The following is a 24530-nucleotide window of genomic DNA, read 5'->3' as shown; positions in this document are numbered from 1 at the left end:
TGGCTCCGCACTTTAGCTACACATGCCTGTTCCAGATCGTTTTATTCCCACAACCAAAATGATCTTCTCCAAGTCAACCTGACAAGCCCATACACTTAGTGGTGTTTTCCAGTAAACTCTGAAATGACCCACCTGGTTTTCTGCCTTTACCTCCTGGTTATATCCATCTGCAGAATCGACCTTGATCCAAGGTCTAAGGTCATTCCTAGCATCAGGAGCTACTTTATGGAGTAATTCTTACATTTTGATATAATTTCACACCTCAGGAAAGTTTCAAGAATATAACTTTGACTCGGATTCAACAACTGTTTACATTGTGCCCCGTTTGCATCATTATTCTCTTTCTCTTCTCGTCCCTCCCCAACCTCCTTCTCCATGCATTAACACACAGTTTATTTTTCTTCTGAACTGTTTGAAAGTGAGTTGCAGACATCGTGTTTCTTTCTCTTCTAAATACTTTAGTGTGTATTTCCTTAGAACAAGGACATTCTCATTAAAACCATGGTTCAATTGTCAAAAGTAAGACTTATCATTGGTACAATAGTATTAACTAATTACAGTACATTTCCAAATGCCAGTATTGTTCCATTAATGTCCTTTATACCTATTTTTCCTTTCTTCAGGATCCAACCCAGGATACTTGTTGTATCTCCCTGTCATATTTTAATCTCTTTTAAACTAGAAGGGTTCCCTGACCCCTTTTATCTTTCTTGACATGTCATGTTTGAAGACCATAGGGCAAGCATTTTATAGAATGTCCCTCCCTTTGTGTCTGTCCAAGGCTTCCCTGCAGTTAGATTCAGACTATTTTTTGCCAGGAATACCATAGAAATGATGGTGTGTCCTTCTCAATGACTATATCAAAAGACATAAAATGCTAGTTTGTCCAAGTATTGGTGATGTTAATTTTGATCACTTGGTTAACGTGGTGTCCACCAGGTTTCTCATCTATAAAGTTCCTATTTTTCTCTTTGTAATGAAAAAGTAATTTGTGGCGAGATACTTTGAAACCATAAATGTAATGTTCTTTATCAAACTTTCACACACTAGTTGTAGCATCCATTGATGATTTTTTTAAAAAGATTTATTTATTTGAGAGTGTGAGAGAAAGAGTGAGGGGCAGAGGGAGAGGGAGAGGCGGTCTTAAGCAGACTCCCTGTGGAGCCCGACTCGGTGCTCAATCTCAGGACCGTGAGATCATGACCTGAGCCGAGACCAAGAGTCAGACACTTAACTGACTGCGCCACCCAGGCGCTCCCGTTGATGATTTCCTAACTCCTTCAACTGTTCAACATTTATCAGTTGGGATTCTACTATATGGAGGTGGGTTCCCTCTTCCTCTCACTTATTTTTTAATTCATTACTTTGTATGACCATGGACACATAGATTCTTATTTCATTCAAAAGGTTATAATCTATTACCATGATTCATTTTGATATTTAAACTATACCATATTTGGCCAGTGGGAACCCCTACAAGGTGACACCAGTGTCCTTTTGACATGTCCCCATTATTCTTCTTTTGAGGAACTTTAAGAATTCTAGTTTAGTCATTTAGTTGACTCAACTGGCCTCTGGTTTGCTCTGACCTCATGGCTAAGTCTCAGGAACAAAATGCAAATGAGATCTAACTAGCAGTGGGAATTTTCTCATAATCAGCACATAGCATTTTCATTTTAAAAGCATGTAAGACTGCATTTTTTACTTTGCATTATTTTTGCATTATTAGATGCTACCAGTTTGTGGCCACATAACATCTCCAGCTCTCTTTCTATATAAATTAACACTAAGGCTTCTAGTAATTATGGCTGACTGAAATCCTGCTCCAAACGTATGGAAATCCTGGATAAAATACAATCTAAAACATTTAAGAATATAGATCAGAGTACAAGAGTGAGAAAGAGAAATTTCCAGGTGCTAGAAACAAAGAAGGAATAAAAACAAAGGAGGAATCTGGCCAGGACCATGAAGGAAGGAAGATCTCTTTGAGATGGAGACTAGAAAAAACACCACTCACTGATCTAAAATGGAGAAAGGAAGTGTAGTATCTGCCAGTCATGGGTACATAAGAAATTGAGATCCAAAACTGTACCTGTGCAGATATATGGGAGGTCTAAATTCACTCTATTGTGAAGTATGGAAACTTTAGGCTGAGAAATTTAACACAGAAACCTGTCTAGAACAGATAAAACCATGGGGTTTAACAAAGGACACTTCCACAATGTTGGACATACCAGATTCCCATGAAAACAACTCTCACTAAATGTGAATTCAGCCCCAATTTGCAAACCACAATGAGGGAGAGTCAGTTGACTAACAAATGGGAATATAACTAGAACTAACAGAATCATTTCAAAGATACTTTAACATATATATATTTAAATATCCAAAGAGATAAAGAACATAGAGACCCCAAGGCAAGAACAGGTTAAGAGACATTAAAAAAAACAAAAAACAAAAAACACAGCCATTGAAACCAACTGATATTATGTCTGCTCTCTCATCTTGTACCATTAGTAAATTCATTCAGTAGATATCTACTATGTGCTAATCACATACTCGACACATGATGGTAAAGAAGATACAGCTACAGCCCTCAAAAAGCCTACATTCCATTTTTTTAAACTGTAAGATAATACATTGATTTCTAAATAAACTGTTGTGCTTTTTCTTTTTGCCACACATAAATTTAGTAAATACCAGGTCTTTAAGTCTAGCAGGAGAGTAGCATTAATACAAACCATCCTCATCTCTTGCCTTCTCTAAGCATGTGTTAATTGTTGTTTTGCTTTGGTGGGTTGTTGGGGGGTTAGGGGGGCTTTGCTGAGGTGTTGTAGTCTATAATGTGGAAGGGCTGAAAGAGGACAGACTGACTACATTGCTGTGTAACTGGCAGGTAAAACAACTTATCAATAGCTTCATCACAGCTGTCTCAGCTTAGCCCAGCTTCCCTTTCCTGACTGCCATGAAGGTAGTCCACAATTAAATGTGATCAAGTTTTTCATTAGTGTACTCTTAGAAAATCAATCACTTGTATGATGTCACTGTTGCAGATGACAAAAAATCAATTCCGATAGTCCAGCAGCTGGCACCAAAAAGACCCTTGTTTATGATTTCAGTGTATCCTTGTAATGGGATGGCCTCCTTACCTGCGTTACTTTGCAAACACTGCTAATGTACAAGAGAGCAGAACAGTGATGCCTTCTGTTCACTGGAACCTGGTCTCAGAAGAGAAGAAAAATATCTTTGAAGAACAGAGAACTAATTAGGGTTTTATTTTTTAAGATATGTAAAACCAAGATTAAAGGCTATGTGATTTCTAAAAATCCCTTTAACCATTTTTAAATAGTTTTATAAACTCAAATAGTTTCCTTTCTATACCTCATGAACTCTCTGTCTTTGGTTAATTTGAAATGAAGATATAGCAAACTTTAGGTAATTGTTTTTCTTTGTGCTTGGATTGAGTCTTTTTTTCCAAATAAAATTGAGATATTTTGTATTTTGGTAGCTTCTCTGGAGGCCCTTAAGTAGTTGAGATACTCTCAACTGTTAGCAGTCGTAAAAAAATTTATAGCAGGCAGGAAATCTAGCCAAATATTTATTCCACAGAAACTCAATGTTGAAATGAAGCAAATTAGTTGTTATATTTCTATCAAAAACTTGATTCCAGGGGCTCCTGGGTGGCTCAGTTGGTTGAGCGTCCAACTCTTGATTTTAGCTCAAGTCATGATCTCAGGATTGAGAGATCAAGCCCCAGGTCCGGCTCCATTCTGGGCGTGGAGCCTGCTTGGGAGTCTCTCTCTCCCTCTCCCCCTCACCTCCACTCTCTTTCTCACTCTCTCAAAACAACAAAAATTTAACTCTAGTTGCCTTTCTTAAATCATTTTCCCAAGTGGAAAAGATTTCATAGCTTAAGTAGAAACTTCTCACTTAGAAGGAAATATTGTTACACAAAAACCTTAGAGAAACAACAGCACAATTTTTTTCCTTACATTTAAACCTGTAAAGGAATCTGAAAAGGCTACATATTGTATGATTCCAACTATATGACATTCTGGAAAAGGCAAAACTAGAGACAGTAAATTCAGTGGTCGGTAGGGGTTAGGGATGGGGAGGGTTATTAGGCAGAGCATAGATGATTTTTAGGGCAATGAAACTACGCTGTACGATACTATAATGGTGGATACCTGTCATTATTTATTCGTCCAAACCCACAGAATGTGCAACACCAAGAGTAAACCCCAATGTAAACTATGGTCTTTGGTCTTGGGGTAATGTTGTGTCAATGTATGTTCATTGATTGTAACAAATACCAACTCTGGTACAGGATTTTGGGAGCGGGAAGGCTGTGCACATGTGGAGAGCAGAAAGTATATGGAAAGTCATTATATGTTTTGCTCAATTTTGCTATGGACCTGTACATGCTCTAAAAAATAAAGCCTATTTTTTAAAAAAACTGCAATGGAAAGAAGTAAGGCAAATATGGCATCATGGCTTTTACCCTGAGTGTCCTGGCTTCCTTTAAATTGTCACAAACTAGACAGTCATTTTCTATCCTGCAAATTTGTCCAATCAGAACCATATATGCATTGATTTGTACAAATCCTGTCCACTTTTCCATTGTGAAGTAGTACCTGCAGTCAAACAATGGAAGTGATTATGTCCTTTAGCTAGGATCAGCCAACAATTCAGAAAGCCACATTCTATTTTTACTCTCATGTTATAAGGATAAATTTAAATTCTCCTATCAAAATAAAAATAAAAAGCAATTTTATTTTTAAGGTTTATTAAAATTAAAATCCAAAAAAAGCCTTAAAAATAAATTTTTCTAGTTTGACTTAGCAGAAAATACAGAAACTCTTTTCAAGCAGACAATTCTTTTTCTCTGTATGTTTATAAGAGCCAACTGTTTAATACTACATCTTCACTCAGGATAAGCTAAGCTCCGCTGTGGTTATACACCTCCCCTTCCTCCAAATCTCAGTGGCTTCACACACACACACACACACACACACACACACACACACACGCACAATCTTAGCGGCTTAACATAGTAAAAGTTTATTTTTTGGTCATGCAAAGTCCAGAGGGTCCAGCTGACCTCCACGTGGTCACTCAGAAATCAAGGCCTCTGGGATCTTGCAGACCCACCGTATCAACTGAGGCCTTCTCTACAATGCCATGGCAAAGAAAATGGGTTTGTCACTGGCCCAGTCTGGGAGTGACACACACTACTGCCACTCATTTTTAACTGGTCAGAAGTAGCTATTGTCTATCTGTAAGGGGGCTAGAAAATGTAATTTTCTTCTTGCCAGGAATGAAAGAACAGATGTTCTTCTAATGTCACCAAAATTCTTATATCTGCATGATATCAAGGCTTAATGTAGAATGCTAATTCTTAACTCATTAAGATGAAAATAAAATCCATATCTAATTATCTAATAATTCTGGTATAGATTTTGAAGAATCTAGTAATAAAAACAAATAGTTATCATATGCTAAGCAAACTAGTTATTCCAAATATCCCAATTTCAGTAAGGCTGACAAGTGATGAGTGAGTGATAATGGTATATCTTTAATTCTTAAACTGCTGTGACCAGGTAGGTGTTGTAGGTTGAAATGAAAACCTTGTACTTTAGATACCAAGTTAACGAGCTATCAGTATGGTATAAAAGTTTACAACTTGCATTCATAATTCACATCAGCAAAGATGAGGACGGGAGAGGGAGGCAGATGCTGTCAATTCTATCAGAAAAGAGCTTCAGGTTTTCCCAAATATTCATTAAGGCCTCATGAAGCCACTAGAAAGCTGTGTGCCATAGAGGACACGACTTTAGTCTGGGAAAAGATTAACAGAATACGTAGCTGACCTCTTCCCCCACAAATAAAAGTAATTTTTTAAAAAAGAAAGAAAAACTGGGTGTAAGGGCTAGGAAAACTCAAATTCCTCACCTTCTTACTTTTCTTATTCCCCCCAAAGGTAAATAAATTCATCTCCAGAATAAGGTTAAAACTGACCATTTAGGTATAGATAAACACTTACCAAGTATGATTTACTTTTAGTATAACAGATACTGAGCTCTACCACTGATAACTAACCAGCTCTACTGCTGATTTCAACCTGTGTAATTTTTAAAAAATATTTTATTTATTTATTTGAGAGAAGAGAGAGCATGAGCAGGGGTGGGGGAGGGACAGACAGAGAGGGAGAAGCAGACTCCCTGTGGGGCGGTGAGTCTGACATGGGGCTTGAACTCAGGACCCTGAGATTATGACCTGAGCCGAAGGCAGATGCTCAACCAACTGAGCGCCCCCAGCCTGTGTAATTCTTATGATTATTTCTAGCACCAAACAGCAAAACCACATTTGTTACAACAGCAACTGAAATATGTCAGGTATACATTCAATTGTAACATGATTCTTTTATCAAAAAGGAAAAAAAAAAAAACCCAAATAATATGCAGCAAGAATAATTCAAGGTTGGAGAACACTCACTACCCAAATATAGGAATGGATAAGGTAAGATAATGTGTAATTCAACAAAACCTATTCTAAATTTTAGGTTTATCTGGGAGATCAAAGAAAAACAAACATATAAAAAGATAGGACATTTCATTTTTAATCAGTCAAAAATGAAGAGTTCTGGACAATGTCAAATTCCACACACCATAATGCTATAGTTACACATTAAATATAATTACTATCTATACATATGCAAAAATATAAAGTTCTATTTCATACAGTAAAACCCTTTATAGAAACCATTTTAAAAGTAAGCAGAACTTCTCAACATTAAAATGTGAGGTATAAGTCCTTCTAAAGGTTCCTTTAAAGGTTTTAAAACAAAATGCTAAATCTAAAGACAATGTCCTTTCTGTCAGTTCCCAAGTTAAATCTACTTAAAACAAAAGAAAAATCGATAGCTCAGTCACATACTATTTAAATAATATTGTTCAGGCATCTCTAAAATCCTCCATTTTTTCAAGTATGGAAATAGAACTCAAATATCCCACAATACAGTACTAAACAGATGGAATATTTAGGAAAGATTTTGTTGTCATATGGCATAATATTGTTTTATTTCTTCAATACATTTTGAAATAAATACCAGGTTTTGTTTCATTTTTCTTCTAAAAGGCCAAAATTACAATCTACATTTAAGATCATTTTGGCTGTGGTAAGACTTGAGTGTAAAATATAACATCAATATTTTATCACAAAAGTAAAGCTGGTAACAAATTATAAAAGAAGACAGTATCCTATTCAGATCTACCCAGGGATTAAAGCTCATCATGATAGAAATATTCATCATGAAGCTGTCTGCCATAATCTGTAGCTTCACTGGTAAGAAACAAGTCCTGGTTCTCCAGAATCTCTGCTTCCGAGAGCTTTCTGTCACTATTCAAATCCATTTCATCAATTAGGTGAAGAGCCTTTAAAACAAAACAAAATAAATCAAGTATAATAAGTATTTTCAGCAAGATGTTCACGTTTCGATGTGATTTGTTTGTCAAAATCATTCAGGTATGCCAAGTACTCATTACTGTCTGAGTATCTCAAAATACTATACATTATAACCAGGGCTGTCTACACTTTTCTCATTATCCTCCTTCTTAATTTCTGCTAGGTTCTGCCTCCTCCCTACTCAACTCCTATTTAGGATATCTCAAGGTTAAACCAAATTAATATAACCCATTTTGGGCCCCTATAGGTAAATTATAAACTTTAATTGTTCAATTCACTGTGTGGTCAAATTAATACATGATATAATCTTAACTTCCTTGTCTCCCTGATAATCTAAAACAGCTCACAGATTTCAGTCAAGAAATGGCATGCACGGATCCTAGACAAACAACTCTGGTACTTCTCTCTTCAGCTTAAGGCTTTGAACTTCCTTTCCTATCACTAGCACCTAATTTGGGGGAGAAAAAAGGTGTATATAGTCACTTTGTAACACTCACCTCTTCTTGTGCAATGCCCTGATTATTGGGTACTACCCAAGACAACAGCTCTTGGGGGTCAAGCCTGCCATCAGTATCTTTGTCATAATCATTCAGGAATCTATCCTTCTCAACCAGTATCCACTCTGGATCTTCATTTGCTGCTTAATGGCAAAAATAAAACAATAAATATCACAAGAATGTAACATGTATCCAATAAGAAGTTTGGTACGTCCCTAGAATAAAGGAAATGAACTTAAAGCTTACTACATAAAGGAAGCCCGATGAAACAGATCTACTTATCTGAAAAGTCCTGACATAAGTACACACTATATGATTTTCCAAAGTGACACTTAAGTTTAAATGGCTCAGAGTTTCTAGATCGATGTGTATTATCACAAACTCGTAAGTCTGTTAACTGCTGCTACTTGTTCTGGTATCTAGTTTTCCCACAGTTGAGCTGGGTAATGTTTTTATGTACATCGTGTGACTATATAAAGCTTCCTACATGTGCTTAGCAAGTAATACCATGTGTAATTTTAAAGTGAAATTCACAGGAAGTGATGCTTTTCAGCAATAATTCTGTCTGAAAAGACAGCCGTGAATAGAAAAAGCTGCATATGCAAACTCCTCAAATTTCAAACGCTCAGTAAGACACCTTCTACACCCGTATTTATAGTATTTTGTTTCTCTTTTAAGATCTACATGCAAAGGTACAGGATTTTGTTTAAAAATATCAACCTTTACTTTCTCGCCCATTTGAATTGAGAATGACATTATTTGTTTGAAAAGGAAGAAAAATCTTTGAATCCAGACATGGAACTAAAAGTGAGCGAGACCACGTTCTCACGTAGGCTGAGTCCTTCTGTTTTGCTTGTATTATATCTAACTTGGCAGAACAAGCAAAAATCAGGCGCACCTCTTTCTTGTTCCATTTTCCTCTGTCAAACACAGCTCTCAATGAGCAAGACTGTCTCTCAATTCCTTTCTTCTTTAATTCCATGCTTTTTTCCCTCCTTCCACACACCCAGGGTACTTACTTGGATCTCGCCTATAGTCACCAAGAAATTCTTCCAAACTAACAAATCCATCACCATTTTTGTCATGTTCTTCTAAAGCCTCTTGAATGACAAATTCCTGTTGCATGTTCATAAAAAACCAAAATAAAACAATTAGTCACAAAATTTTCCCACCACCACCTGAATCTATTCCAGTATAGAACTTCTTTAGGAATAATCATTTTTGTTGTACATTCTTGCAAACTGTCTTTCTAAACAGTGGAATTCAGAGACAGGAATAAAACCACACGTACTGAGTAGCTTTAAATTCAACATCTTTAAGCTTCTACTAGCGAGAAGAACTCTGCTTTGCCCTCCTAAACAACCTCGGCATTAAACTCAAACTCCTATTTTCTGCATGTTTCCCTCCTTCTCCAAAAGGACACCTCTTACTACCCTGGTCTTCCTTAACTCCACTTTCCCTCCAGTCCATTAAAAACCCCAAAAGAACCCTTATCTTGGATCCCTCTGCCCAGAACTGTTGTTCTGCCTCCAGATCTAAAGCAAAGGTGCCGGGCCCCATAAACCTACACCTCCCTGCTTCCTCTTCCATCAAATCTACCCCATCCACCCCAAACTGCCCCAAATCTGTTCCTCTTTCTTATCATGGCTTATCAACCAGTCCTCTCTAACCCCAAGATTACACGATTTCTAGTTATACTGGACCCAAGATGACCTGTTTAATGGCCAGCTATTTCGGTTCTTCCCTTATTACCTTCCTATATCTTCTACCTTTTCTTACTTTGCCAGTCTCCACCCTGCACAGCACACCCACATCACGTTCTCCTTTATTTCAGAATCATAAAGTCTAAAAGAAAGAGAAACAGAAATACAAACCTAATCCTTATAATTTTTTCCCGTTTCAGTGGGCTCTCACTGCAGCTTGGAAGTCTGTCTCTGCCTCAGTTTCCCTAACACATACTCTAAAGCTGTTTTTTGAAAACTCCACTTTGAGTCTCACCGAAACACTCTCCAAATACTCTCTTGGCAAAGACCCACCCATTTTTCCAAACAAGGTACAAGGCTTCTGAAATGCCTGTTTACCAGCATTGCATTCTCCCCTTTAATTACCTCTATTTTTATGCCTATTCCTCTCATCCTTCCCTTCAATCTCAGGAATTAAAGTTATCTTTCCCCCTTCTCTAGAGTGAAGCCCTCAAGAGTCTTCCTAGATCCCATCCTTTCTCATTTCCTGAGTGCTTTCTTTCACTTTTAGCTCTGGCCTCTCCTAAGGCTCCACTCTCTTCTCTGTTAGCTCCTTCTTCTATGCCTTTAAACACATTCAAGTCCCCTGCACGCTTTAATTACCATCCTGGTTTCTTTTCTCCCATGCCAGGTCTCTTATAGGTTACGTTTATTATTCTCATTTCCTCACTACCTGCTGCCACCCAAATACCTTTCAGCCTGGATTCTAGCAACACAACTGTAACGAAAATATATTCTCAAAAGTCTCCAATTCTAGCCAAACCCAAGGGCTTCCTTTATATTTGTATGAAATAACACTTAAATACAAGTTGTTACTTTTTAAAAAATCAAATGTTACAGATTTTACATATAGAAATCAGGATCTTAACCAGAGATCCAAAGATTACTTTTGGAGAATCTGAGGATCTCCTGAAATTATTATCCCATATTTTGTGTATATGAGTATATGTAATTTTTCTGGGACAGAGTCCATAGATTGCTTATTTTTATTTATTATTTTTGTGTGAGAGAGCACTAGTGCACGTGCGCACACATGCGACTGCGAAGAGGGAGGGCTGTGGGGGGAGGGAGACAGGGAGACTCTTCAGCAGGCTTCACACACCCAGTGTGAGCCGGGCGCTGTGCTTGATCTCACAACCCTGAGATTATGACGTGAGCCATAATCAAGAGTCGGATGCTTAACCTACTGAGTCACCCAGGTGCCCCGACTGCTCTTTATTTTTAAAGGAGTCTTGATGCAAGATGAGTTAAGAATCCCTGATTAAAATGACTATTCTTCCATTCAAGTTATCCTCTTGGGAAACAACAGACTTATTTCAATAATGTTGCCATGGTTAAAATAAATTTTGGAACTTTATGAATGAAAGTTTCTCTAAATTCTAACTTTTAATCCAAATCAAAATCACCTAGTTGATCTTGCACCCTGCCTTTTCCTTTATCAAATATATTCTTAAATGGAAAAAGTGAAACACCAAAACAAATTAAGGTAAATACGAATTAATGAAGCTGCTCTAAATGAGACACCACTTTATGATCACACCTCTTATGTGCTGCAATCAACTCCAACTCGGCACAATCAAAGAACATCCTTTCCCAACCTGACACACCCCATTCTGTCAAATGTACACCATTTTAATAATTTTACACAAGCTCAAAATCTCAGAGTCATCTCTGACTCTTCCTTTCTCTTCTCATACTTATTTAGTCAGTCAACATTCCTGCTTGTGCTTCCTTCAAAACGATGTTCACGTCCATTTCATGCCATTGCCACATCATACTCTCGGACTGCAGCATGGTATGCCCAAATTATTTCATTGCTTTCACTGGTCATTCCCCTGCCAGTCTTCAAGTCAATTATTCCTTAATTCCCCAGATAATCAGTATCCATCATGCTCTGCCTGCCATGCTAGGAAGGGTGCAATTAGCTTGTCTCAACTTAATTTTGGCACTTGAACAAATTGTGCTCTGCACTGTTCTAAAATTAGGTTGTGTATTTTGTGCCAAGTGAGAAACCAGAAGCCTCAATGGCAAAAGTGGTGGCAACAGTCGTGTCTTGCCACTGAGCTATGGAGAAAAATGTTATTTGCACCCTTGTTATTCAAAGGCAGCAGCTTCTAACCATGACCCATTTAACATAAAGCTGTATCTTCCCTCCCTGAAATATCCAGAGAACCAAGCCACACAGCTAGAGGCTGAGGCTAGACAATAAACCTTAATATAAATACTTAGTCTATTTTCTACAAAGCTATTTGTTGTATTAGTCTTTACTCTCCAACATGATAGTTTCTCTTCTCAAGAAGCTTGCCAAGTCATAGTAGGGACTCAATCAATGTTTGTTGAGTTAAATGTAGAGTTCAACAAAAGTTCTGAAGAACTGGTACTTCTTTTAAGTACTAAAGGATGAGAAGACTCATTATGCCTCTTGCTGTAAACACATTAGTCAGTAGCAGCTTCATCACCCCCTAAAACCCTATGAAAAGGGATCCAAAGGTGGTAAGTTTTCCCAGAGCCAAAGTTTTTGCAAGTGATGTTGTAAACTAAACAGGAAATACTGATGTTACTGATATTGGAAAACAGAGAAAAGTCTGAAAGCTACAAAAAGGAAGGCAATGAAGGGAATGTGGCTGTGCAGGAGAAAACAGCCAGGAAGATTTACCTTCTCCCTCCATATGATGGAGATTTACCTTCTCCCTCCATATGATGGAGATTTACCTTCTACCTTCTCATCAGCACCCCTCCCCCCACCACCAGAAACCTTTTCCCACCCCTATCTTAAGTGGGGAGAACTTTGGATCTTGCTGTCTCTTAAAATTCCAGTTGCCCCATACAATTCATTTTAATGACTTAGAAAAAAACAGGTTTTAAAGTTTTGGTCACTCAAGAACTCTCTTAAAACTTTTCTTCCTTACCATCATATAATCAACTTCTTCAGGATGCTCAAAAGCAATAAATTCTTCAAGATTCAAACCAGGACCTGCATCTTGGTTTGCTTTCTCAAATCGCTTTTTGTCCTTTAAATGAAGCTTTGAAAATTAAACATTGAACATGATTAAGATCTTACCCACGTGGAAACATCATTATACATACTTTGAAAATTACATACTATGTGAAATCTAAAGTACATTCTCATACATTATCTTATCTTCCTTCACATCATTCTCTTGAAGGTAGGTTAGAAAAATCACAAACATTTATGAGAAGCAATAGAGAGACAGACTCTAGAGTCAGAGACGCAGATCTGAATTCCAGCAATGCCACTTACCAGCTGTGGCAAGGGCATTTTGCTTAACTTAGGGCAAACTGCTTACCCTCTCTGGTTTTCTCAACTATAAAATCGGGATAAAACTATTAAGCAATTGGGATGAGGACCCCTATCAAGCAATTAGTAAACCTGAGCATTTAAAAAATGTAATATGTTACATGTTACATATTATTATTACTGATAGAGAACGGAAAGTAAATGATTTATTGAGAGGGATGTCAGAAATACAGCTAAAATAGGTTGGATTCTGATCCTCCCTGTTCTTCTACAGTACTGCACCACTCTCTTCTTTAACAATCTCAGCTGTTTTGAATGCCCAAAAAGCAATAAATTCAGACTATGTGTTAATTCTTGATATGCCATTATCAAATTGTTTCTGGTCCTTGGAATGACTGCAAAAATGTTTAACAGGTTTCAGAAAAACAGTCCTCATATGAGAATACTTTTGATATATGTATCTAATATTTGGAAGTCTATTCTTGGTAGTCTCTTTATAGTGTTAATAATTATGTATGTTCAGGCATAAATATCAAAAGCTGAAGTGGACCTATTTTGAGGTTATGTAAATCTTCCTTTTTCTCTTTTTGTAAAGTATGCTCAAGTAGTAAATCAAATAGCAGCTATTAGGGACAAAATGCTTTTAATGCATTTTTCAAAGGTAATTCTGTAATCAAGAGCCTTGGAAGCCAATAGTGCTATATTGCTAATTCTGCATAAATTCCATTTTGAGTATTTCTGGGAAAAACTCTCCTTTCTATAAACTACATGTATTAAACAGCATATTTAAAAACATACAATTTCAAATATTTTAGGAGCTTTTAATTTATGTGTCTCACTGTTGAAAAGAAATGCTCTTTTCAGTTTTCTAGAACAGAAGTTAGGTGGCCGTCATTTACTGAATACTACTTCTTTTACAATGACTGATTTACAGTGGAGAGGCTCACTTCTTCCCCCAAAGAATTCATCTTTTAAACCATCCAGTTTCCATTAGCCAGTTATACTTACCAAATCATGACAGAAACAACAACAACAACAACAAACTTGTTTCCAAATAGCTGCTTTTAACTTCATGTTTCTTAATTTCAGATAACTAGACCAAATAATTTACACTTGATGTTCAGGGGTTTAACACGGGGAGAGGTAGACAAACAAGAATTTGAGATACTTTGTTGAGTCCATCAAGTTCTTTTTGAATAAACCACTATTCAAAATACTAAGTGCTTAGATTTCCTTATGAAAGAACCCTTCAGTTTGGAGCAAAAAGGTCCATGTTTCAGCAGTGGGAGCTGAATTTGGCCAAATTTGCCTATGGAAAGAAAGGATCTCTTTCAGCAAGCTCAGATTGTTTTTAAAAAAATTAAGGAAAGTAGTTTTCTGGTTCACATTTCTCAGATTTTTAAAATAAGATTAAATAATGAGATTTTAAAAAGCAGTTTTATTCATGGTCATTTGAAGAAAACCATTTAAGAGCAACTCAAATTAAAGAAGCCAATACACAGAAAGACTGTTTTTCCAAAATGGCAAACGATAACAACAAAAAAGGCTGTCAGTTTCATAAAACCTCAGCACACTTTTTTTTTTCTGTGTAAAAATATCGTATTCCAGTGGAGAATAGAAAGTGCTACATACAGTAGTAAAAAGGTAGAAATGACCATAATCATTTATTTTCATATTATAACAGAAACTTGTGAAGCACAAATCTGCCATCTTTTGGTAGACTTATGATTTTACATGAGTAAATATATAATATGTGATACCAGAACAAAAATCTAGGTCTTAAAAATTCTGATGAGCCACATCCCAGATTATATCTTACATAAATAAATATTGCTTGTACATGCACATTCAGCAGCTGGCTTTGGAAGTTACACCAAATGAACTTTTGCCAGGTAGGTTCCCAAACTTTAATTATCTTGCTTAAAAGTGCTGACTATAATTATTCATCATTACATAAAGAAATGCTTTTTCAGGCATTTCACAGCACAAGAGGGTCCTTACTATAGGTTATCTCCATTCTTTACATGGAAACTTATGAAAAATTAAAAAAAAAATTTGATGCCTGAATTTTATGTTAAGATTTATTTATTTGAGAGGAAGTATGGGGGGGGGTGGCGAAGCAGAAGGAGAGGGAGAGAGAGAGGATCTCAAGAAGACTCCTGGCTGAGTACAGAGTTTGACAGGGGGCTCCATCTCAAGACCCTGAAATCATGACCTGAGCTGAAAGCAAGAGTTAGAAGCTTAACTGAATGAGCCACCCAGGCACCCCTTTGTTGTTGTTGTTGTTTTTAACAGGCTTCCATATAGAAAAATTTTATTTTATTTAGATATCCAATTACTTTTGTTGGTTAGTTATGGTATAATGTTAAGTCTGTAACTTTGATTAAGACTGATCCATTCTTCATCCTTGCTTTTTTAATTTGAAGAATAATGCAGAAGTTTCTGGGTTCATCTTTATACCCCACGTCCAATTTTAGGGGGTTTATATCAAATTCTAATAAAGCATTATGATTAGGACTTCATGTAGAGACATGAAAAGAGACATGAGATAATATCTCATGTAGGGATATTCCTGGGTTGTCACAGAATAACCAACAGGACTCCCATTGAGAAGTGTTCATTTTAGGGATCCATCAATTCCTTAACACTATTAAGATCTATCTAATTCGGGGCGCCTGGGTGGCTCAGTTGTTAAGCATCTGCCTTCGGCTCAGGTCATGATTCCAGGTCCTGGGATAGAGCCCCGCATCGGGCTCCCGGCTCGGCGGGAAGCCTGCTTCTCCCTCTCCCACTCCCCCTGCTTGTATTCCCTCTCTCGCTGTGTCTCTCTCTGTCAAATAAATAAATAAAATCTTTAAAAAAAAAAAAAAGATCTATCTAATTCATTCTTAAAAAGTAGTCTTATAATCAACATGTACTGAGTACCTGGGTGGTGAACACAGTATTAGAACCAGACACTTTTTAAAACAAAAACTGTTCAAAAGCAGTTTATATTAATGAGTCCTGTATCTCTTCAAAGTGAAGATTTTCTTCTCAACACCACCATCTGTTACTAATCACACCCACCCAAAAATACAGACTCAAGAAACCAAACACACATATTTCTCATGTTTTGATGGGATATCATTAAATCTTTTGGGTGCCAAAAGGAAAAAAAAAAAGGACACAATTATAATCTGATTCTAGTAAGATTTTATTTTTTATTTATTTATTTTTTCTAGTAAGATTTTATAATACTATATTTAACTTCTCTTGTTACCTAGCAGGAAAATCATAATATCATACCATGGTTTGGTTTTAGAAAAGTCTCAGAACTCGAATGGTGCTTTTAAGATTAATTAATTCCTACAGGATATCTCTAGACAGACAAATCCCAAATCTCATTATCATTTGTTTCTTTTTTAGCACTAAGTAGTAAAAAGACTGATTTCCACTCTCTTCAGTCTGCTGTAAGATGAAGACCCAAATAAGGAGGAAAAAAGTGAAAAGGAATCTTAACTAATCTAAAACTGATATAGTTAACCAATGCTTCAACAATTTTAAAAAGCTAATTCTATACTAAATATTAAATACAAACCTACGTGAATCACACATGCTTTCTTCAACAATATTCTCTTAAATCAACAGAGAACTGTTTACCAGCCCAACTGCTACAATAGTATATTTAATAGTACAGTATAATAAATATATTACTATTTCTCCATACGATTATCCTCATTTTTTTGATATGAGGAAACTGAGGCATAAGGAAGTTTAATAACTTACCCACAACTACACAACTGTTAAATTATACAGCTGGATGTGAAGCTGGGCAGACTGGCTCCAAGGCTGAAGCCCTTAAACTCTACAATGGTGGCATATGCAGAGCATATGCATAGTCATTAGCAGAAAAAGCAATCCACTTTGTGTTAGTGATGGCCTACAGAGTTCAAGTGGCCAATATGATCCTAAAATAAACAGCATGTACAATGATAAATATGGCCACAACAAAAACTAAAAGGTAGGTACCCACAATGGGATAAGTAAAGGAACAGAAGAGGCTCAAATGTTTTCCAAGCACTCTTGACTAGTATTTTGGGAATAATAGTTTGCTACAAGGTGTTTGGTTTTGGTTTTTTCCACATATAAAAACATACCTTAAAAAAAAAAAAGTCTTTATAATGGGGTGCTTCGGTGGCTCAGTCAGTTAAGCATCTGAATCTTGATTTCAGCTCAGGTCATGATCTCAGGGTCCTGGGATTGAGCCCTGAATCAGGCTCTGCTCTCAGGGGGAGTCTGCTTGTCCCTCTCCCTCCCTTTCCCCACATGCTGTCTCTCTCTCTCTCTAAAATAAATAAAATAAAATCTTTATTTAAATATAAAGTCTTTATAATTACCTTTGAAATATAGAAGTATTGAAATAGCAACTTCTTAAGCTTATAGTCCTTTGTCTTGAAAAGTTCCTACAAATTACTAAAAGTTCTTATTAATTCCTAAATAAAAATGGTCTTCCTCACCTCTGCTTAAAAAGCATTAGAACAAGACATCTTTTAATTTTGACAAATTAAACCATGAGAATCAACAAAACTCATAGTGATACTAAATCTTCAAAAATGAGTTATTTTAAATGGTACAGCGTCTATGGAAGACCATATGGCAGTCCCTCAAAAAATTGAAAATAGAATTACTATATGATCGAGCAATTCCATTTTGGGGTATATACCCAAAAGAATTAAAAGCAGGGTCTCAAAGAGGTATTTGTACAACCATGTTCATAGCAGCATTATTCACAATAGCCAAAAAGTTGAAGCAACCCATGTATCTATCAGTAGATGGATAAACAAAATGTGGTATATTCACACAATAAAATATTACTCAGTCTTAAAAAGGAAATTCTCACACACAACATTATGAGAACATTATGTTAAGTGAAGTAAGCTACTCACAAAAAGACAAAAATATGTATGATTCCACTTATATGAGGTACCAAGAGGAGTCAAATTCAGAGACAGAAAGTAGAATGGTGGTTGCCAGGGGCCTACAGGCGAAGGAATGGGGAGTTGTTTAATGGGTTTAGAATTTCAGTTTTGCAAGGTGAAAAGAGTTCTGGAGATGGGTTGTATTAACAGTCTGAAGGTACTTAACACTATGGAACTGCACACTTAAAAATGGTTAAATTTTATGTGTATTTTATTACAATTTAAAAAATTTTGTATTATTTTATATAAAACTATCTGTTTAAAAATGGGAATCGGCCTCTATATTCTTAGTAACTATGATATAAAACTGTTCAATTATAACAAAAAATAAAATATTGAGATATATATTCAAAATACACTAAAAAGCAACTCAAAATGAGGACAAATGATGCCGCTGAGAAAAACAGATGCAAGGATAATTTAGGTAGTGCAGAATAAGAGGTCAAAATCCCGCTAGAAAGGAAATCATCAAAATGACCAGTGAAGTGGAACAGGTGATTGCCCAGAGAACAAGGCAACCCCAGTCTATGAGCTCAGGCCCTCTTGTGCTCATTCATGCAGGAAGGAAAAGTGAACTGATATGATCAAAAGGAACAACCTGCGCACTGGTACTCACCTGCCTAAAAGACTCCTCTTCTGCATCATCCAGAGCAGTGTTCTCATCAAAATCGATCACACGATCATACATCTGAATGTTGTATTCATCCCATGACACACTACCATCACTGTTTTTGTCATATTCAACAAACTGTTGTTTTGCTTCTTGCATAGCATAATGTTTAAAAGACATCTGAATCCACGAACTGAGTTCGCCTGTGAGAATTTCCCAGAACACAAATGAATGTTGACAATAATTCTGATATTTACAGAAGTGAAGGTTTCTAAACTTTCTCTAAAAGAAAACAAAAATCTTGAGTGTTTTCAAATACTGAGTGAGAACTAGCCCAGTTGTATCCATAGAAATAGGAGTAGAAGGTGTGAGAGTGGTTTGGAGTCCAAGAATATAACAATATGTGATCCAAACAGAATGCAAGGTCCTTGAGTAGTTTGGGTATGTTTTGTTCATTGAGGTACTCTAAATTCCTAGAAAGTACCTGGCTCAATCAGTTATTTGTTAAATGAATTACCACTTGGCCAAAATAGTACTTGACTTTTAAAAATTATCATCCACAAAATTGCAGATAACGTTTGCTAACTATCACAGATCTCTCAGGAGGTACAAATACGTTAATAATGACCTATTTATTCTAATATGTATTAGAAAAAAGTGTTTTCCATTTATTAAAGTAATATAAAGTTTACCTTTAAAATAAATTTTATTTATTTATTTTTTTAAAGATTTTATTTATTTATTTGAGACAGAGAGAATGAGAGAGACAGAGAGCACATGAGAAGGGGGGAGGGTCAGAGGGAGAAGCAGACTCCCTGCCAAGCAGGGAGCCCGATGCGGGACTCGATCCAGGGACTCCAGGATCATGACCTGAGCCGAAGGCAGTCGCTTAACCAACTGAGCCACCCAGGCGCCCAATAAAATAAATTTTATGTTGAGTTGAATCAAAACCATATTAAGGAAATAATAGATGGTAAGTAGCTAGGGCCTAAATTGTGAAAATGTATTCAAGTGACTGAAGTTTGAGAAACATTGTTACAGTATATGTCCTTCAACCATCATAAAACTTCTAGAGAAAATTTTAACAAAAGTATGGGTAGCATTTATGACTTAAGCCCTTCTTGCAACAGCTCTGTCTTGGTACCTGAAGACATGGGGGAAAGTTTCTAAATCTCTAATGTCCACATTCAGGTCAACTTTAAAAAATCTACTCAGAGATATTTACTACACTGCATTATAGAAAAAAGGTGGTAGGGAGAAGAACATGAATATTTGCAAGGATAGCAAGAGTACAGCATTTGGTTTAAAGGTTACACACCATTTGGTTTAAAGAGTGGTACCCCTTTATTGGTCTGGGGGAGGTCAGGTGAATAGAAAAGTAAAGACACTGTCTCTCCTGAAACTCTAAATTAAGGCAGAATTACAATTATTATAGCAACCATATACTGAACAATTATTATATATCAGGTCCTCCATATATGTTGTCTCTGATCTTCAAAACAAGGCAATTCTTATCATTTTCCATTTCCATTTCTAATCTAATCTATTTTACAGTTTAAGAAATTGCCATTTGGAATTGAGGACTCACAGCTGGTAAGTAGCAGAATCCAGATTCAAACCTATGTTTGGCTCCAAAGCCCAAACTCCTTCCACTGAATTTTGTTCTCTTTCAAGAACCTGAGTCCAGTCCTGGACTTTAAAGTGCAAATTAGCAAACTTCTCTGAAGGGTCCTACAAGTACAATGAGGGTTTCTTCTGGTTTATTTAAAGAGATCATCGTGACATAATAGAATACAGAATGGAAAAGGGGCCAGAAACATGGGTTCACACTTCAGCTCTGTCATAAGGGGCAAGTTTGCCCTCTCAAGTTTTTTTCTCTTATGTAAAATGAAGATTTGAACTAAGTTCCTTTTAACTTTAAAATTTTTTAAAGTTTACTATTAAATATTTGAATATTTACAGGCCCTTACAGACAGGTACCACAGTCTTCCAAATCAATTTTTTCTGTGTGCTTGCTAGTGTAACCAAAGATGGACAGACCTATTCTTAGTGGACAAACTACATTCTAAAGCTTTTGTTTTTATTTAGAGAAACCAAAATCTTAATATTCCCGAGGGCACCAATTTTACTGACAACGCATCTTAAATTTACCAATTAGTTTGCAATTCTCTCTCCAGCAACTTCAGTCCTTAGATGGTAAGCTATAAGAGTTATAGCAAAATATCTCCTGAATTTTTTTGGAAGATCAATTTGGAAAGTTGATATGGTTCACCACTTGAATTAAGCAATGAGGAGAGACAGTTGCAAAGCAACTGAATATTCTTTTAATAGTCTGTGCATTTCATTTCTGACTGGAGAAACTACCTAAGAGCACTCAGATTTTTTTTTTAATCTTTTTTTTTTTTAATTTTTATTTATTCATCTGAGAGAGAATGAGATAGAGAGAGCATGAGAGGGGGGAGGGTCAGAGGGAGAAGCAGACTCCCTGCTGAGATTTTTTTTTTTTTTTTTAAAGTAAGCTCTACACCCAACCTGGGGCTTGTACTCATGATCCAGAGATCAAGAATTGCATGCTCCAGCCAGTCAGGTGCCCCTCAGACTTTTTTTTTTTTTTTTTAAGTGAAGGATATTAAAAACTGAATTAAAAGCAAGAAATTTGGATTCTAGTCCTGGCTTTGCCACTCATTTTAGAAAGGCACTTACCCCTCTGGACTTCAGTATCTTCAGCTCTACAAAGAGAGGTGGACAAGATGATTCTAAGACCCCTACCAGCTGTAATAATTTGTGATTATCATAAATTCACATGCAACAGGTCTTTTTCCACTTAAAAAAAGATGCAAATCCTTAAATTCCTAATGAAACATATATCAAAAGAGCAATAAATCACGTCATGCCATAAGAAGGTTTCTGACATATTGTTGACACTGATAAAAGTCATATGAGGAATACGGTGTTTGTTCAATGTATGACTTGCACATATCGACTGAGTCAACGATGTTTATGTATTACTGGAGAAAGTCCTGATTTTTACTTGGGACCTCTATCTAAAGATTTTCAGATATAAACCTACTCAGCATGTCTTTTTCCCCTTCTCACAGTACACTCTCATTTGTTGCAACACTAGCAATCTACACGCAACAGACAGCCCTGCTTAAATGTTCGTGTTTCTGTCTCCTACAAAGGGACTTCTCCATTGTTAGTTGTGTAGGACGTCCTTACTTTCCGTGAGAAAGCCATCTGAGTCCAAGTCAATTTTCTTTATGATTGACTTCAGTCTTTTGTGTTGCTCTTCGGGGGAGAGTTTAACATATTCATCGACTTCTTCCTTCAGAGGGGTAAGCGATACACAGAGGGATAGAGCATTACTATCAGTGGGGCAAAATGGTGGAAAAAAAATAAGGCTACCAGAAGCCTTCTCTGCCCAGGGTTTTTGGGGTGACCCACACCTGTTCTCCAAGGCCCTTGCCTCCTACACACCCTCAGTGACCATGCCCCGTGTCGGGAGGGTGGAAGGGATCCGGCTCCCGGGCCGCGCTATTTCCTCAGGCGTAGAGGCCTCGGGGTCCCCCAGAGAGTGAGCGGCGCCCCGCCCGGACCCCATGGTCAGGCCGCCCGGGCCAGGCCTAGCCTGGCCGCCCCTTTGTCCCGGGACAAAGCCCGCGGAAGCTGCGGTTCGACGCGCGACCCTCCCAGCCCCGAGCCTGGCCACCTCACCTGGCCGCCCAACAACGCCTCACGGTCGTAGTCGCTGCGGTGCTCGCCCTGCGGGTAGTGCAGCTCCTCGGCGTCCCCGGCGCTGGCTACCGCAGCGCACAGCAGCAGCAGCCCCAGCGCCGCGGGCCTCGGGCCCAGCCGCATCGCTCCGGCCCGCCGCGGACACAGAGAGGGGAAGAAGGAGGCCGGCGGGGGCTCAGGCCCGCGGCTGCGCTCCGCGGGCGGCTGCGGACTGGCGGCGCGGCGTACGTGGGGAGGAGGGAACGCGACGCGCAGGGGGCGGTGGCCGCCGTTACTCGGGCTCGCGCAGCTTGGCGCCCGAGCGACAACTGCGGTGATGGGGATGGCCGGGCCGAGGCCTATATGGCCCGGCGGAGGGGCGGGGCGCCAGGCCGCGCCGCTGATTGGGCCGCACGGCGCTGGGGACGGGCCGCGGCGCGGTGGCGGTCCGCGGCGGGCCCAACGGCTCCTCGGTTCTAGCGGTGGCTGCCGGGAGGGGAGAACCCCGCGGGCGCCTTCCTCTGCCCCTCCGAAAACATGCCCCCACCTTTCTCCCGCCCTGTCTCTTCCCGTCGGCCTTGTTACTGCCAGAAATTCTCTGTCCAGTCCCTGTGTCCATCCGGCTTGCATCAATGAGAAAGGCTGCAGATTTGGGTGAAAAAAAAATATGGTACCTAGAAAAATGTTTGCCTTGAGGAACCAACCTACAGTATGCATTTCCCAGTCTTCAGTGCATGCCTACTTATTTATTTCACCAGAGCAGGACGAACAAACCCAGCTACCGAAGCCAGGTATTTTTATCTGATGCTTAATTTCGTGACTTACAAGTTCTGTGAGTTTGGCCAAGTTACTTGGCCCTTGAAAACCTGTTTGCTTATTTTTAAAATGGGCATAGTAATAAGATGACCTTAAAGAGTTGTGAAGATTAAATTAAATAATATAATGCGTTTAGAACAGTAGCTGCCACATAGGGTAAAGTGTTCAATAAATATGAGCTTACATCCATGTGGGTAGAAAAGCAGATGATTGTACAGAAGGAATAGCTTAGCAAGTACCCAGGAAAACCTTTATGGATAGAATGCATATACTCGTGGCTTCTATGCCATGTCTGTCTGCAGGTCTATGTAATTTCTGTACCTCAGCCTGAGCACACTAAACCCAAAGAAATTTGTAGGCTGCAGCTTGAGCCTTTTTCTTTCATTGATTGCTCCACTTAGGATCAAGCCTTTTCACACAGAAGAAAAGACTTTCTGGGTCCTCTTTCTCTTCTCACAGCTTATATTTGCATTGGGAGTAAGAATCCTGTTCCAAACTGAAAAACTGAGTGGGCACAAATCAGACAAATTTCCTGGGTCAGGATGGAATTTTACTGTTTTTGGTCAGAGATCATTGAAAGGTTTACAGAGCAGAGTAAGTTCAAATGGGATCTTTTAGGTGTTATAAAGAGCAATGCAGAATAAAGTTTTAAGTTTCAGAGTCTAAATATAGACTATGCCTTAGAGTTAATTTCTCTAAAACAAAGAAAGAAAGAAAATAAAGGTAAAAACTTTTATCACCAGCCATTTTAATTTGAACTTCAGTTCTGGGTTTTGAGGCAGTCTGTGAAAAAAGAGAAATAAATGTCCCCAACTCAGCTTTGTACCTATTGTTCTCCAGTAAGTACAAGGTAAACTTTGGCTAGCTTCTGATATGATTCCAATTACAAAGGGAAGGATACAAGGTATTATGGAAGTTCTTCCAATCTCAAAGGCTCCACACACGGAGGTTTGGGGGCAAAGGAAATCTAATGATATCTAAAGAGGCAGTGGGGTGAATAGCATAAATGTCTGAGCAACAGAAGCCATGGGTTCTGTCTTCCCTCAGCCCCTACATAGGCTGCTTTCCCTCCTTGGGCCTATTTTGTTCCTCGTAGGAAAAGGATTGGGTTAGCTCAGAGGATCTGAATTTGAGATCCTAGGGCTGCTAAGTGGGTCCTAAATGGTGTGATAATCTCCAAATCTCGTGCAAAATGTTGTGCATATGTACATTTCCGGAGATGAGGTCTATAGTTTTGCTTTCATCAGTCTCCAAAAGATCCATGTGGCAGCCCCTTTAGGAGTCTCTAAGCAATTCTTCATCTCTCTCTCTCTTTTTTTTAAAGATTGTATTCATTTACTTGACAGAGAGAGACAGCACAATCAGGCGGAGCGGGAGAGGGAGAAGCAAGCTCCCTACTGAGCAGGGAGCCCAATGCTGGGCTCAATCCCAGAACTCTGGGATCATGACCTGACCCACCCAGGCGCCCAG

The 24530-nt window shown here is 38.1% G+C and overlaps 1 protein-coding gene across 2 annotated transcripts; it reads right to left on the bottom strand.

The window, feature by feature from the left end:
* Positions 1–6595: 6595 nt before the first annotated feature.
* On the bottom strand, positions 6596–22585 carry RCN2 (reticulocalbin 2). 2 transcript variants are annotated; one of them, XM_045899614.3, is made up of 7 exons: positions 22245–22585; positions 21750–21855; positions 18537–18733; positions 12613–12726; positions 8981–9077; positions 7962–8104; positions 6596–7433 (listed from the first exon to the last, which is right to left on the bottom strand). In XM_045899614.3, exons 1-7 carry the CDS (start codon positions 22386–22388, stop codon positions 7281–7283), a joined length of 954 nt encoding a protein of 317 aa, XP_045755570.1. In that variant the 5' UTR covers positions 22389–22585; the 3' UTR covers positions 6596–7280. The 2 variants fall into 2 exon arrangements, with proteins under 2 accessions (XP_045755570.1, XP_045755571.1); XM_045899615.3 differs by having other exon boundaries at positions 7962–8101; positions 22245–22532.
* Positions 22586–24530: the final 1945 nt, after the last annotated feature.

Source organism: Mirounga angustirostris, unplaced genomic scaffold, assembly GCF_029215605.1.
Source record: "Mirounga angustirostris isolate CCGP_5_RB_7025 unplaced genomic scaffold, mMirAng1.0.hap1 SCAF_9, whole genome shotgun sequence".
Lineage (NCBI taxonomy): Eukaryota > Metazoa > Chordata > Mammalia > Carnivora > Phocidae > Mirounga > Mirounga angustirostris.
This window is presented reverse-complemented; position numbering and strand designations above follow the sequence as displayed.